Consider the following 17,522-nt stretch of genomic DNA (forward strand, 5'->3'; position numbering starts at 1 on the left):
ATAAAAGTCAAATTCGGTGGGATTGCAGATTTTGGAGTCAACAACAGTACCTGTAATATTTTCATTTCTAGGAGTGTTATATTTAGCACCAAAGCAGTGAACTTGTTATTATCAAAGTATACACATGCATGTTATATTTAGCACCAAAGCAGTAAATACCAGGCAATATGTTGCCACTCCTGTCAACAGAACTCTTATCGTGATAGTTGGGTTCCAGGGATGCACATGCCTGGTAGTGGAACAAAGCAAAGAAAATTTAGTTACCAATTAGCATTAACAAAATATTCTCAACCAAGAAAACCATTTCTCACCTTTCGAATAGCATCAAGCTCAAATAGTAGAACCTGTTAAAATTGACCCTCACTAACACCATCCCTGCACATGATATTTGAAAACCATTATCACATAAAATAGATAATAAAATACTACAGATTAATCATCATATAGTAATCACAACAAAGGCTTTATGAGCATGAAATATCATACATAGAGTAATCACAACAAAGGCTTGATCAAGAGCATGAAATTACCTATAAAATATGATGCATTGGGGCTTTTGTCCTATAGCTCTCCTAAAAGATATAAGAAGTTCCCTGCCAAAAAAATAAAATGAAATAAGAAAATAATCTAGAAAACTAAGATTCATGATATTATCTAACTAAAAAATGTCAAGCAACCCCAATGTCCCAATGTGCATTAACCATCTCACATATGAGAAAAAGGGAAGGAGAGTACTTGATCATTCCACCAGTCACTCTTCCTCTAACTGGATCTTGCCATTGTTTGAAAAGATCCTGGATGAGTTCCTGCCTATGAGCTTAGGCACAAACTAAACCAGCATACTTTGTAATTTCAGGATAGTCTTGCGAAGCCACAACCTACAGTTTAAACACACATGACTTAATTAAAGTCAATTGCAAAAAACATCTTCGGGTTTGAACCATTAAAAATAATTATAAAAAAAACTTATTGCTGCAATTGATGGGTTTGAATCCTCTCCAGGATGTGGATGAGTCACATCGGTTCCAAAAATAATTGTAGGTCTGTCACTGACCAAGGGAATGCGTCGAGAGAGCGCATCAACCAGTACAGTGTTTCTCCCTCCAACTTTGACATTAATTTTCAAAGCAACATTTGCAAGGTACTGCTTGCTCATTTTGAAGACATGCTTAGTTAAGCAACATTGTGAAGCAAGTCCTAGATCAGTCTCACAAATACGTTTGAGGTCACCTACACAAAACAAAATTAATGTTTTTCATTAATTTAATCAGTATGAAAGGTAAACAAATTCCGAAGCAGTCAATGAAAAATTACCATAAAGTGATCCATTATAATTCAAATTAAACATACCTTCACTAAATTTCATAAGAAATAATAATATTAAGCATACCTTAAGTAGCATAGCAACATAATTTAATTTCCAAATGAAGCTACATAACAATGATAAAAGCAACAGACTTCCCTGGCATGTTTTAGTTTTATACACTATTCATGCACCCTACTTAGTCATATTATCAAAATCTTTTATAGAAATATCATGAAACATGTAGCTTTTTCCTTTATCTAATACTAGCAAGCAGCAGGGCCAGTGAAACAGGGGACATAAAATTGAAATAAGAGAGAATCCCAAGGCAAAGGAGTATTATAAGGCACCATATATATACCTTGTAAAAGTAAGAGGAAGGAATTGTGGGTTTAAGTTTTCTGGCTAACAAAAATTAACATATTAATAATTAAGATTTACCAATAAAAAAACTATATTAAGATTTACCAATTAAAAATTTCACTTTTGTTATTTTATTTAGTACCCTCAAGATACTATTAACATCTTTTGTAAGTATCTTTAATGTATGTGATTATATTAGTTGCTTAAAGTTCAACAATATTACTTAACAAAAATTTTTGTTAGAAAAATGATTTGACAATATTTTGCTTAAGTAAATTAGTTAAATAATTAACTATTGCTTAACTAATTGACACTAAAAAAAGAATAATATTTTTAAAAATATAATTTAAATTAAACACTCACTATAATACTGTTTCAAGAGAAGGAAAAACATACAATTACTTAATAACACGTAAACATAATATGTATGTTTTTTAACGAACTTGAGGAAAACATAGAAAATATTGAATGAGAAAAACTAATAAAATTAAGACCAAACACCTATATTCACCTGCTGAACTTGCACAGCAATGCAACTTCCATATTGTTCTTCCATATTGATCATAATTTTCTCTGCCACCTTGCTTTTGTGGGAACTCTTGTGACTGTTCTACTAATGTTACAACTTGATTTATATTTGTAATGTTGCTAATTTTTCCTAAAATCATGCCAAACCCATTTATTTGTGTTTGATTTATATTTGTAATCAAATTAGCCACACCCATTTATCCATTAAAGCACGGCAGCTTGTAGGACAGTAAGAAGTGGTACCATCTTGGTAAGTTATAATCAATTGGCTCAAAAACATTGTAGACATTACTTAAAAAAAATCTTCTATTTAGTATGCATTTAATGGTGTCAACAAATTATTAAGTTACACACCACTAGGAATTTCGTCAAGTCCCTTCCAGAGCCAATACTATGCAAAACGGCAAATCCCCCGTTGATTTCAATTCTCAATGCAGACACAACTTGCAGGAATGGCTCCTCTGGAAGATGAAATTCTGGAATGCGAGGTGGAGATCTGCAACATAATTTGGCATTCCAGCAAAAGGTTAGATAAGCCAAACCCCAAAACACACTATACTACCCCTCTGTTCAACAAACTACAAAGTTTTAGAGGCTTACTTGTGGATGAAAGTATGGGCATTGGACCACAAGAACAGAACTGCGAGCAACAGTATCAAAATGTGACACACCAGAGTAAGAAGATGGTACTCAAGCAACTAAAAAAGAACCCAAACAGCAGTGGCTCTGCCAAGTGCACCAGCAGAAATTTTCTTGTTCCTCCACAATAACATATCAGCAACTGCAAAATATTATCATAAAAAACAAAGTCATAAGATATTATCAGATTGCAACTTCATTTCTCACTCTATAAAACCACTCATAATCGCATACAGTTCTCCATTCAATGATACCTCATCAAACAACTCTTCAATTCTTGACTTAAACATCCCAATTTTCACCTACGTAGCCCTAGTCAAATTCACATTACAAGCTATTTATCATCATTCAAAACCATGCCTATATAACCTAAACTCGACTCATCTAGAATTTAAACCACCCGAAAACGTAACATATAATAAACTAGAACTAGGGTAAGGTCGCTAACATTAAAAAAAACAATTTTGAGAAAACCTCATTAATTTCAAGGAGGCTCAAAGAGAAACACAAGGCATTATTTAACATGTTAGTGACCCCGATCAATGATAAACAACATGGGCAAGGGTGAGCTAATTTGATTACAAAAACTGAGTTAATCAAACACAAACCTAAAATCATGCCAAACCCTAAACAAATGAGTTCACCATCGATTAAAAATTCAAACAACACAGAAGAAATTCACAAACCACAATTGGAATCCTAACGGTTTGAGAATGCAGGAGCGTGAATTCCTACCTCTGCACAAAACACACAAAAAAATGCACGTCTCAAGGAGAGGTTGGAACAAGAACCTTCCGAGGGCTTGAAGAACGCAATCGCCGTGAGAATTGTTCTAGAAATCGTGGACGGGCATGGTGGCGATGAAAACCCCGATTTGGATTATCACGAACACCGACACCAACCATGTGTCACCGTGCCGCCGCTGTCCTCCTCTTCTTGATCTCATCAATGGCTTGTCGAAGCCCTCGCAGAGTCGGGACGCCAAAGAGGATAACAACCAACAAACCTAGTGCACGATAGCCTTCCATCACCCATGCGTGGAGTGAGGCTCGTGGTCCCTGAGAGAGAAACGGTGCTGCTCTTGGAATTTAGGTTCTACATTGTGCCTTTCCATATTCTAGGAGCGAGAAAGAATAAAAAACAAAAAAAAAACCAAGACCACGATAGGTTTGTTTAAAAACGTTGTTGAATAGAATAAATTAATTATTGATTACAATATTGCCATCGCGTTTTGTTCAACGACAGCTTATTGAGACCGACGTGGTTGGAGCGTCATAGAATATTATTATTGATGTTAATACTATTGTAGAAATTGGAGCTAGCTGCTGACAAGTAGTCCCCACTGTACATTCTCAACAATTTGAACTTAATAGCTGGGTAAGCAACGGACTTGAGATATCAGGTGATTAGATTTGTTCACAAGGAACCATTTGCAAGAATTTAGATTGGCAAGGCTTTACTGCTCATGTGGAAACAAGAGATTTGGAATCATCTTCTAGTACCAGGTTTGAAATAGAAGATGGCACTAGAGGAAATGTTGATACGATGCCAACTGAAGATCCTTCTAATGGCCTTACTCAACCAAGCTTGCAAATTGAAGATACAGACCATGGCAATATGCATGAGTTAAGTGAGGTACATACTGAGCAATCTCAGCGGGGTGATATAATTAATGATGAAAGCGATATTGTTAATGATATAGATTTGATTGAGTTTAAGTCATATATATTAGTGGATATGCACATTGCTATACCAGGGTTAACAAATAGTTGTAGTATATATATATATGGCTTTATTTTGTTACACGAGTAAAATGATAGACCTTTTTACAAATTATTAGGTGACAATTAATAAAAACAAATGGGTCTGAATGATTGTAATATAAGTGACAACAAAAACAAATGTCATTTAAAAAAAACAACACATTCTAAGACAATTCTATCGAAAACCGTCTTAGAATGTAACACATTCAAAAACGGTTACAAAACTGTCTTCGAATGTGTTATATTTTAAGATGATTCTAAGGAAATGTCGTGGAAGACGCATAGACTTTCTACGATGTCCATTATGACAATAGTTTGTAACGGACGTTGTATGTAAAAAACAAACCAATGTAATAGGCTGTTTGTATAATAGTGAGGGACTAAAAATTAAAAGCTAAAAAACTTGAGAGACTAAAAACTTAATTAACCTATTTTTAAAATACACACTCCCTCTTGAAGAAAATGTATACAAGTTATATCTAAGTCCATTTTAATATAAACAATTTTTTTGAGATTTTTTTTTCTTATTGACAGCGGACTAGCTTTTTAAACAATAAATATAAACTTTATTACCGTAAAGATGAAATTTCAAGGGCAATAATTAAACTATTTACAACTTCATTCTGTATGTCTTCTAAAATATTACAATCAATAATAGATATTCAAAATTATTTATTAATGATATAAGGATTTATAGTACAAAATTATTTACAACTTCATTATTATTCTCAACCATTAATCCTTTATATTAAAAAACACAAAATGCAATGCATATTTAAGGATGTGTACGTATATTTTAAAATGAATGAAAAGGGAGATACAAGTATAATTTAAATATCTATTAACGAAAGAAAAGTAATTTAGTAAAAAAAAGAAGAAAGAAAGAAACAATGGTTTCATACAAAATAAATACTATCATTGTTAGCTTTTTGACTAATTAATTAAGCACTGGGGTCAAACTTCACTGCAATTTTGAGCAAAACCATCTATTATCCCACTAAATAAGTAAGCAAGTGGAGCTTAAGGGCATCTGCATGTGTAAATCATTTGCTCTCACCTAAACCTACTCTTAATGAAAGCGCATTTGATCATTACACACGCGATGTAGCCTCTTCATTTTTCTGATCATGACTCTTTTTCTTTCTTTTCTAATATAGAGATTCTCTCTTCTTAGCTCTATTATATTTCAATTGCTAGGAATAAATTGCGCGCTGATCCACTCCGTTGTATGCTAGCTAGCTAGTGCAAGAATACAAAGTTTACAACCACCGAAGCATAATATTATGGCTCGAAAATATATATTTTGATTAATGGCCTTTGTAATTAAACATAAGGCCTTATCTATATACCATTTTGAAAACTTCCCTTTTGGTAATTTTTCTTCATTTTCAGTTGTTTGTAGTTCCTGTCCCTCTATACTTGTATCTGATAGCCCAAAACAAGTAATGCAAGAAATTCAACGCACTCAGCACACACATGAGCCAGTAAAACCTCTCTAGGTGGTAGTGGTTAAGGTTTGTCCCAGAGAGCCATGGTCTATGTGAGGTGTTGCCAGTGACACTATTTACAATTGACACAATTGCTGAACTAAGGTAATACCCTACAGCCAAAGAGGCCCAAGAGAGTGATGTGGCCAAAGACCTCATGCTAGAAGGTGCTTCTGTGAAGAAAAACTCCAATAACCCCGCTAGGGTGAAAAGATCAGCAGAACCAAGGAACAAGTACTGAAAAGCAATCCAAAAGAATGTGATGGGGAGTGGCTTGGTTGCATCATCTAGAAGGCTATTTGAGTGTGTTGCCATTATTGCCACACGTTTTCTTTTCACTTCAACAACCGCCGCCACTGCCATCGCTACTACAGAGAGGACTAGTCCAATTCCAATCCTTTGGAGGTGTGTGATTCCCATTTCTGTCTTGGTAACTCTTCTTGCAAATGGGGTGATGATGTGGTCGTAGATTGGTGCCAGGACCATGATGAAGAGCACTGGGAAGATTGGCAAAGAGGCTGGTGGCACCTTTAGGGTACCAAGTTTGGTGTCCATTGTTGCGGCTTGCTCGACTGAGAAAGTGGAGAGCTGAGCCAGGCAACAGTTCAGCATGATGGTGCATGCGAATATGGGGAGCACTTTCAGCACTATCTTCACATCTTCTACTTGCTCCACTGTGCATTTTATTGATGAATAGATAGGGTTGTTCTCAACTGCTTTATTGAGGAATTTGAGTGTGTTTGTTATTGGGGCTTCTGGTTCCTTGTTTGCAATATTGGAAGCTTCTTTCCCTACTTGTTTTCTGCCTGAGTTTAGATTGGAAGGGCTTGAAGTCATGTTCACCACTGCACTGCTAGAATTTCTACTGTTGAAGCAGCTGTTAAGTGAAGCAGCAACTAGTACCTGCTTGGTCAATACCAGGAAGCTATACATACTTCAAATTTAGAGTGTGACGATAATTATATATGGAGCATTAATATGTGTAACTTTTTCAGCTTCTGTTGTTAAAAGTAGAATCCTCCTCTAAAATTTATTTGATGAATAAATTTTTCGGTAAATACTTATAACAAAAAAAAGTAAGAAAATAAAATGAAATAACTTTGTTTCACACATGTTAAAATTATATTATGAATAAATTAAAATCAGATTTCAAAGAAATTAAATGAGAGAATTTCTATAAAAGTTGAACAACATATAAGTTAATTTTTTTATTGTCTTTCCTTATAAGTATTTATTGAGCCTAAATAACATATTTAGAAGTTATTTTTGATTTTTTCTTGATAAAATTAAAGAAGCTACTTTATTTTTTAATTTTTTAAAAAGTGGTTGGTCTACTTTCTAAGGAGAAGAAAACCCCAAAAAATAGGACAAATACTTCCTTAGAGCTAAGCATATATTTGGGAGCAGCAACACTCAATAATTATTACTAGTTATTACCTTCAAAATGGTTGTAAGTGGACTTCTAGAAGGGATCTTGCTCCTATAAGTAGTTGAGCCTGCCAAGAACACTGGGATAGATACAAATATGGTTATAGTAGAGATTCCAAAGCCCCATTCCCACCCTTTGTTGTCTTCAACCCACACCACAAATGTGACTGCAATAAGGGCACCAAATGACAAGCAGAAGACAAAGTAGTTGAAGAAGGTTGATCTTTTCTTCCTTCCAGATGGGGTGTTGTCATCAAATTGCTCAGCACCATGTGAAGGCAATGACCCCTTAATTCCTCCAACTCCAAGTGCCACCAAATAGAGCCCAGCAAACAGCATTGCTGCTTTTCCACCACTAACTTCATTGCATGGAGTGGATGCGTCACATGCTGGTGGCTTCAGTGATGGCACACGAGCTTGCACAGTGAGAACAATCAATCCCTGCAGCATAGAGCACACACAAGTTCCTATTCCCTTAGTCATGAACAGTAGTTGTGCAACATGATATGTATGTACAATAAGAATGTTGTACATTCTTTTCGGTTTGTTTATTTTAGTTTCTATTGTGCTAATTGCTAAGCCTTGGGGCCCCAATCTGATTTACAATAAAAACCTTGACAAAATAATTCATTTACACTTATATATAAAAATAACTAATTTCATACTAGAAAATAAAGTTATTTTTAAAATGCCTAATATTAAAACTTGCTATTATTAATAAAAATAAGTCATTAAAAATAAAATTAGAATTAAATTAATAATATTTTAAGAATGATAACATTAAATATAATAAAATTAATTAAATTTATTTATATTTAAAATCTAACATATAAAATTACTTTTTTTACTTTTTATATATATAAAAGTTCAGAGGGAGTATTATTTGGGTTCCCAATGAATTCAAATGGCAATACACATATAGACAAAAAAAAAATAGATAAATTTTGTACATAAAATTATACAATAGAAAAAGAAGAGAATGTGAGACAAGATGATAAAAACATTTTATTCCAGACATGATCATGATCGGATATTAAATATGCACTCTTCTCTCTATAAAAAATCAAACCTTAGTTAGTTCATTACTTTGGAAAGACCAGTGTCTCCCCCAAACCTATTTCTGTTCATATTCTATAAATTTTTTGAATGCATAATGTAATAACTCATTATTGTTGTTTTGAGTTCTCAATGCACGTATCGTATGAACATGAAATTATGAAAGTCAACTAGTGAAATACCATACACATAAAGAGTAGTACAACGTGTACCATTTCTAAAATGTGACCAAATAAGGAAATGTCACAATCTGTTGATGAAAAATGGCCACGTAAGTGGGCCTAGGCCATGTGTTCAACCCCACTTCAGCCCCTGGACTGCATACCATCGATAATGACTTCTTGTATTACTCTACCAACTACAGGTCTTGAAACGTCATTTTAAGATTTTGGCGTTTTAAAATAGTAAGGTGTTTATCTTCCATCTAGAGTGGTGTTATTTCGAGAATGTGACTATCAAAATGACATCCATGCACTTGGTTTGCTTTCATGAAACTTCTTTATGGTGTTTATAATTTTTTTTCTTTTTTTCTTTATCTATGAGAATTAAAAATAGTGTAAAAAATTTATAATAATTCTTATATTTTATTTAATAAATTGAATTAGATTCCTTTAATAAATAATTATAGCTTAATTTGATTACAAATATCTTGAATATGTTAATTCCTTTTACCTAATCTTTGCCCCACTTCGATAAGTCTTAAATATTAATTATAAATTTAAATATCATATAAATATTAAAAGTATTAAATGAATATACGTTAAAGTTAGACCTTATAATAACTACACATCCTATCCTACAGTTTCTTTTGAAATTACAGAGGATTTGACTTCGTATTCCATTTTTGATGAGCCTTGACATGTGGCATTCCGACTATAATCTAAGCAATAAATAACAAAGAATCGAATAATATCTATTCAAAATAAAGTACTGACTTTTCAACATCAATTTTTATTACACTACATTTTATATTTACTAGAAAACAACCGCTTTGCTCTCACACTATTTAAGTGACGTGATATGAAATGTACGAAGGTAGGAGTATAAATTCAAAGTGACATGAACGAAACAATATTTATTAATCAAATAATGTTACAAAATATACTCAAGATCATAGAGAATGGTGTGAGTACAATTTGATTTTGGGATCAAGCAATTTTTAATTTCACTATTCAAATAAGCACAATTGTGAAAATGAATATAATTCCTCTACATATTTTAATTGTCTTTATTTTGGATAAATTATGGGGAAGTTTGTGAAAAAAATGGAATAATGTACAAATTATAAACTAATAAATAATACTAATAATAGGGGGAGAAATTAGTAGTAAGAATTAAATAAGTGTACTCGGTTATTAGTAGTAGGAGCTAACGATGGCGTACAGAGAAGGGCATGTGTTTTTGAGAAAGCCAAAACGACAACAGATGTTACTTTCCATGTTCAAACTTGACTGAACGAAATCTCTATTTATCCAACATGTGGCAGTGGCACAAAAACATAGGGGTCCTAGGCATTCTGAAGAAAATTAAATATATGTTGCATGAATGAAGCATATAAATAGCTGGGCCCCCCTTATCTTTTAAATCAAATTAATTTTCTTCTGACTTTTTTTTCTTTTCTTATGAGACCAAGACTGATATTAATAATAATAAATATATAATACAACAGAGAGAGAAAAAAACCTTGCCAACCAGTATCCAATTACACTAGTTAAGGAATCCAGAAATAAAAACTAACAATTATTAGAATTGCATTGGAAATTATAAAAAGACTTTTCATTTTGCAGTTTTCCCAAATATAAATAAAAAACAAAACAAAACTCCCCCAACAACATTATTGTTATTTTGTCTCATCCACTCGTATGTGTCACACGCCACTTTTTTTTTTTTTTTCTGGTACTGTTTGTCTTTCATAGCCACTAGCAGTAGATGTCTTGCACATTTGAAGTTCAAGGTTAGCGTTGTAGCAATGTGAGGAGAGAGAGATAAAGCGACCTATATGCTTTTCTTTTCTTTCTTTCTTTTTTATTTTTATTTTTTCTCTTTCCCTTTCCCGTTTGGTGCCTTAAAATATGATTCTTGACTTAGACTCGTATCTTAGTGGGCGTTCGCTCATGCAATTCATGAGGTTTTCTATGACCCAAGTGCGCGAACGAATGCAGCAAAAAGAAAGCGAATCAAAGGGTTAGATAAGACAGTTTTTTTATAAATTTTTTTAATTAATTACTTTTTCAAAAAAATAAAATCATTGACATCTTTTCAATTCTATTATAGGGATTTGGTTGCATCATTTGATGCAGTCCCCATCTTGCAAGTTGTGGTTTTTGCACTTTGCAACTTGCAATTTGACTCAGATTCTGACTAAAAGACACGCATCATGGCTTTGAAAGACGCTTGCTCTTTAAGGAACCCAATACTAATCAAAACTCAATCTCTTCTATCTCCCTTCTCTCTCTCATTCTTCCTAATAATCAACAATCATGCAACAATTGGAAAAGGGAAAAAACAATAAACAAATGCAAAATTAAGGTATCATCAATAATCGTGTAACAACATATAACATATATATTGTGAAGTGCAGAAGACATAAAGATGAGTTGAATGATTAAAGAAAAAAAAATCACAAGTTTGATTCTTTCTATTAATAAAATTAACATTTGTCCATTAAGAAAAACATATTATGTAATATGCTGAGAGAAATTAAATTAAGTCTTATATTCACAAGTAGTGACAAAGAGAGAGAGGAAAATTAATATAGGGTGCATACCAGGAATTCAATGACTGCACTTATCAGGTAGATTTGATAAGTGGTGAAAAAAGCATCAGATAAGAAACCTCCAAGAAGGGCAAGGAGGAAGGCCGTTCCCATGAAATTTGTGACATTGTTGGCAGATTTTGAAGGGGACATGTGCATGTACTGCCTCAGATACAGCACCAAATTGCTTGCATTGGCTAGAAATGCCAGATTCTCCAATATCTCAACCACTGCACAAAAACGCATACACACATTGAATTTGGTGCCACATGCATGTATGTGATTCATATCTACTAATCTATCATCATTTCATCACATACATATGAAAGTAATTAATATATAAACAACCGAATTGGACTCATTCTAACTCCAACCCCAATACTCCCAATTGAACCAACAAGTTCATAATAAAACATACATACATATATATATATATATATATATATATATATATATATATATATATATATATATGCGTATATGTTTTATAAATAATATTAAACTATAGAGTAAATAGAGAGAGGGGAATTTAATTAGGACAGACCTAAAACAAAGGAGGCAGCAAGCATGCCACCATTGCAGCCACTGAGAGCAGGCTTGTTCCTCCAGTTCACATAGCCTTCCCATCTCTGGTTTTGTTCTAATTCCTAAAAAAGAAAATTTGAAAAGAAAAAATAAAAAGTGTGAATTAAATGAAATGAAATTGTATGTGAGAAGCAGCATGTGATATAAATTAATTAAGGAGAAAAAGGGAGAAATTAAAGGTGAGAGAAGAGAAGTGTGCAAGAGGTAGCTAGAGGGAAGCAGCAAAAACCAACCATGATTCTCTTTCTCTCACTCTATTCTCTTTTTTGGGTTTTGGATCTGTGAGAGAGTTAGGGGAGAAAAAGGGTGTTGGCTGGTGGAGGATTTAAAGAGAGGAAGGAAAGGTGCAAGTTGGGCAGAATGATCTAGACACTATAGTCTGCAACTATTAATAACAATTTGACTTTATTTTTTTCTTCTATACACACACAATCTCTTGCATTTTTCAAGAAACGCTTTTATTTGCGTATCATTTCTATAAGGTTTAATTAATAAATATTAAATACCTGACATGCATCTCTTTACAAAAATATTAATTACATGGTTTTTAACATTTCTTTTTCCTTGAAAGAATATTTACTCATTTTTCGTCACTATCGTAGCAGGAAATATATTTTTGTGCTACTAAAAAAGAGGATATTATTATTATTATTATTATTATTATTATTATTATTATTATTATTATACCACAGTTCAGTTATTTTTTCCTATCTGTTATTTTTTCTCTTTACTTATTTATTACGTATATCATTCAATTTTTCTTCTCTTCCTTTAATGTTTTGTTTCTTTTTCCTCTCTCTTTCTTCATAAAATTTTCCGACAATACTATTTTTGTTTCTTCTTCTTGTTTTTTATGCTAATCGACAACGAAATGAAATGATTTATAATCATAGCTTTTTTAAAAAAAATTAATATTAAATTTTATTTTGAGACTCTTTTTTGTTATTATGGGATTAAAGAAGTAAATATTTAATTAATAATTAATAATTAACAATTATTTTTTCATAAGTGGTGTTCTTGGACTTTTACTCTGTTTAAGCCAATGCAAATGATATTTAAATGTGAATTTGTTTTTTTTTTTGTCAAATGCCTATTACTCCTGCATAAATGGCATTTCCTTATTAAATGCTAAAAATACTAGAGCCTAGAAGTTACATACAATTGAAAGTGTAATCTCTCCCTCTCTCTATATACATAAATTTTATTTTAAAAAATATTTGAATTTTTATTATTTAATTAAATTAGTAATTATTAATTTACTTATTAATTATTTTTTTCATAAGTGGTGCTTTTAGACTTTATTCAGTGCAAACGGTTCTCAAACTAGAATATGGATTTGTTTTTTCAAATGCCAATTACTCCTACATAAATGACATTCCTAATTAAAATATGTGAAAATGTGCTAGAGACCAAAAGTTACATACACTTGGGAGTATAATATTCATTTTTCAAAAATAAAATAAAATGGAGAGATAGTAGGAATTTGGGGTAATTTTATTACCATCTAAAGTAAAATGATAGTGATGTTGAATTCCATCTTCTGGCATACAAAGTAATCATATCTTTTTTTATAATTGTTTTGGCTCATATACATGAACTGCCGTTTTTTTCTCTTAAAATATTGTGATATGGATTAGATTGATGTCATTGCATCGTTGTTTTGTTTTTCTTCAATTCAAATTAATAGTAGAAAGAGTTATTCATTATTTTTTTAGTTTTAATCCTCCCTTTATCAAGGAAAATAAATCTTATCCTGATTAATTCAAATTTTTACTGAGAAATACATAAAATTTGTCAAAAATTATTATATTTTTAATTATCAAACTCGAATATTATCTATTCTTAATATTATAAGGCTATGCTGGGATAATTTAAGGTTGGATTGGATAATTTAAAAATGAATTTTCAATTTATTTGTAGCAAACTTTTTGGTTAATATCTTTTTATTAATATATTAATTTTACACCTTTGTAATGTGCAAGTAATAAGTATAACAGGTATATATGTATTTAAGTACCTAACGAGTACAAAAGAAGGGATTAAAGTTATTGTTCGCATGGGTATAGGAGCATTGCTATATTTTTCAAATATGAACATAGGGACGAGAATTATAGTATTCTTTTTAGATCCTACTCATCTCTACAAGACTTATATTAGTATCAAATGTAAATATTTACTTATATAATTAATATATTGATGTATTTTCATTAAAAAAAAATTATTCACATGCAATGTACTTGTTTATTATATCCTTTACATGAACGTATTAATATTTCTTTTTATATGTAGACATGGCAACGGAATGGGATGGAAGATGGGTATTGTCTCTCCGGTCTTCGACTCCGACTTCCTAATATATATCCGTATCCGTTCTCGATATCTGACAAGTTAACATTTGTTACTCCATTCCCGCACCCGTTGGATATCCAGTATCCTGTCCCCGCCCTGTCCTCGGTTCAGATTTGTAAATTTTTTTTTTGTAAAAAAATAATATTGAAAATCTGATTTTAAAAAAATAAATTAATTGTTACACATTTTTTTAATTACTTATATATATTAATAAATTCATTACAACGTATTTGTCTATAAAAATCATCAAGAAAAGAATATTAAATTATGTAAAAATTATAAAATAAAATTAACAAGTAATTAATAAAATTTTAATAATGTTATCATTGGGGTGGGTACGAGAATGAGTATGGGACGGATAGTGACATTTCCGTCTCCGATCCCGATCCCAATTAAAAAAGTCGGATAATCACTAAACTCAAATCTGTACTCGATCAACTTAATATTTCCCATCAATATCGAAACAGATTTGAATGAACACTAATGAGTACGGGTTTCATTGTCATACCTACTATGATGGAATGCAAAGAGAACCAAACACGTGATAAGAGGAGGCCAAGATTTCAACATATATACTCCGTCCCTTTGCAAAATTAACCATAGATTTCAACAAAAAAAGGAGTAATATTTATGTGACGTTCAAGTGTTTAACCATAGATTTAACCAAAGACCCAATATTAAAATGCAAAAGTGATTACGTTTCACCCTTTAATTAATTCACGCTATAGCAATGTAACAAAATAACCCCGTCTCTTTGACAGTTTGGTGTAGTAAATGCAACAAAATAGTTCTGTCTCGCAAGTTGATGAAACGAATTTATTTTCACAAACTTACATAATATAAAATTATTTACTAGTTTGAGTATACTTTGATTGTTGGTTGCGTTTGCTCATATCAAAATTACAGCAAAAGGCATACCTATACATTGTTTCTATTTTTTTTTAATAATTTCAAGCTTAATTAAATTAATAAGTCTTCCTTTACTCAAAATGCTAGCCAAAAGAGTAAATATTGAAACTGAAAAGGATAAAAGAAAGGAGATTAAGGCAACAGAACTTTATTGAAAACAAGATGAATGAGTAAACAATTATATAATTTAAAATTCGTGATATACCATTTTAAGCATAGTATTACGAATTTACAATATATAGTTAGCCCCACATTGTCTAACTATATATACATTTTTTAATTAATTCCTAGTTTCATTAGTGAGAAATTATGAAGGGATAATATATGTCTTTCTAATTATAGATTTAGAAAACTTATTTATTCTCATGGGTTTGGTTTATGTTATTTCAGTTTGTTTTGTTGTCCTTTTTTTTTCTTTTTCTTTTTGACAAATTTCTAGTGTGATGCAACTGATTGGTTTTGGTAGATGTCGCAGGGATGTCAAATTTGTTGGAATGTTTGTCTTTACTGTGATGTCATTTTATTTAAAAAAAAGGAAATACAATAGGTTAAATAGTTCAATTGAAGTAAAACATAGCAAAATGACATAGGACGAACCAATCTACCCATTATGCAGAAGAATGCACTGAAAAATATTTTAACAAGGTAACATGACCAGGAGTTCATACTCCATCAACCCAAGCATGCAAATAAATATTCACCTAATTTAGAGTGCTAACAACATTAGTTGATTTTCCAAAATTCTAAAGTGGCAACTGTAGAAATTGTAGTGTTTCATCAGGAACACTAGTGCGTAAGCAGCCTTGACCACAACACAATACAAACCTCTAGCCACATATGGGATGACATGCACGGGATATAGATTGTAGTGTTAGGGTTGTCTTAATAAAAGTGCTAAAAACGCTATTATGAAAAAAAGCTTTAGTAATGGTTTTAAAATAGTTATATTAATTATTTTAGTTGTTACACATGCATGTGAGTGAGTGCGTAATCAGAAAAGAAAGAAAGACAAAACATGGGGGAGGAGGAAGGAAAGTGAAGAGAACATGGGGGAGGAGGAGAAAGGAAAGTAAGATAGAATATAATATTATAGAGCTAGAAGCTTCACACCTAAATTGATTTTTTCTTTTTATTTATTTTTTTCTCATGGTCATTAACCATTGCTTTCAATCTACTTATTAAATTTAATCTTTGGAAATTATCAAATGAATCATTTCATTGAAGTCAAAACTTCTTGTATATGTAATGAGGATCACATCATGTTCTCCATTCGAAATCAATATTGATGGTTAAGTTCCCATACTTGTCTTTTTAGGTGGTTAAGCCATTTTACTTCTTTCTTTTACGTGGTTAAGCCTTTTATCTGACTCATTCCTTTTAGGTGGTTAAGTTATTTTTTTTTTGTTTTTGTCTTTTTAGGTGGTTAAACTCTTTTGTTTTTTACTTTTTAGGTGGTTAAACCCTTTTCTTTCTACCTTTAAGGTGATTATACCTTTTTTTTATTTATTCCTTTCTAGGTGGTAAGTTAGTTTGTTTCTACCTTTTAGGTGGTTAAGCCCATTTTTTGTTTCTGCCTTTTAGGTGGTTAAGTCCTTTTTCTTCTTCCTTTAGGTGGTTAAACCCTCTTGCTTCTATTTTTTGGTGGTTAAGCGTGTTTGCTTCTACTTATTATGGTTAAGCACATGTTTACTTATGTTAAGAAAGAGGTTAAGCCTTGTGTTATGACTTTTGCCATCCATATTTGCACATTCAAGGGGTTGTCTACTGCACGTCACAATTTTCTCAAGTCCAAGATTGGAGTCACTGAATCTGGCTCCATCTTGCAAGAGCATTTTAAGTAATATATTGTGTGATTTTTTGTGTCATTTTCATGTATTTTCTTGGTAAAACTCACATTTGGATACTAATTTTGTCTTGCAAAAGCATAACCGCTCAATTGAGTGAAAATAGTTGAATTATGCATTTTTTTCAAATATTTGAAGACTTTGTCACTTGACCATGATCATAGTACATTCAAAATGGTTGTGGTAACCATACAACCATGGTGATACAATGACTCCCCTTCTAAACAACAACAATCATGGTATTCACTACGACCGTAGTCTGCACCATGATGAGCATAGTCATTCCACAACGTCTCATAACTTCAACAGTGTCTTCCGACCACGACCGTGGTGGATTTCAACATAATCGTAGTGCACCTAATTCAAGTAATTATCCTTAGAAAGCTAGAAATAGGGTGTCGGTGTCTATAATTGGGGGAATTTGATTTTGGCGGATTGTGATCATCCCCCTTCCCTTGTTTGTATGTCTATGATAATTTCATATAGGCTTTCTAGTTGTATTTTGATCATGAG

At 31.9% G+C, this 17,522-nt stretch overlaps 1 protein-coding gene and 1 pseudogene across 1 annotated transcript; both read right to left on the reverse strand.

Annotated features, from left to right (window-relative positions):
• Window positions 1-6: 6 nt before the first annotated feature.
• LOC100802209 (protein argonaute 1B-like) lies at window positions 7-3,738 on the reverse strand (annotated as a pseudogene).
• A 2,116-nt stretch (window positions 3,739-5,854) lies between these two features.
• LOC100808575 (protein NRT1/ PTR FAMILY 4.6) lies at window positions 5,855-12,288 on the reverse strand. Its single transcript, XM_003551941.5, has 5 exons — window positions 12,141-12,288; window positions 11,867-11,969; window positions 11,335-11,552; window positions 7,521-7,952; window positions 5,855-6,986 (listed from the first exon to the last, which is right to left on the reverse strand). The coding sequence occupies exons 1-5, from the start codon at window positions 12,141-12,143 to the stop codon at window positions 5,985-5,987; spliced, it is 1,758 nt and encodes a 585-aa protein (XP_003551989.1). The 5' UTR covers window positions 12,144-12,288; the 3' UTR covers window positions 5,855-5,984.
• Between the last annotated feature and the right edge of the window lie 5,234 nt (window positions 12,289-17,522).

This window comes from Glycine max, chromosome 18 (genome assembly GCF_000004515.6).
Source record: "Glycine max cultivar Williams 82 chromosome 18, Glycine_max_v4.0, whole genome shotgun sequence".
In the NCBI taxonomy this organism is placed as follows: Eukaryota; Viridiplantae; Streptophyta; class Magnoliopsida; order Fabales; family Fabaceae; genus Glycine; species Glycine max.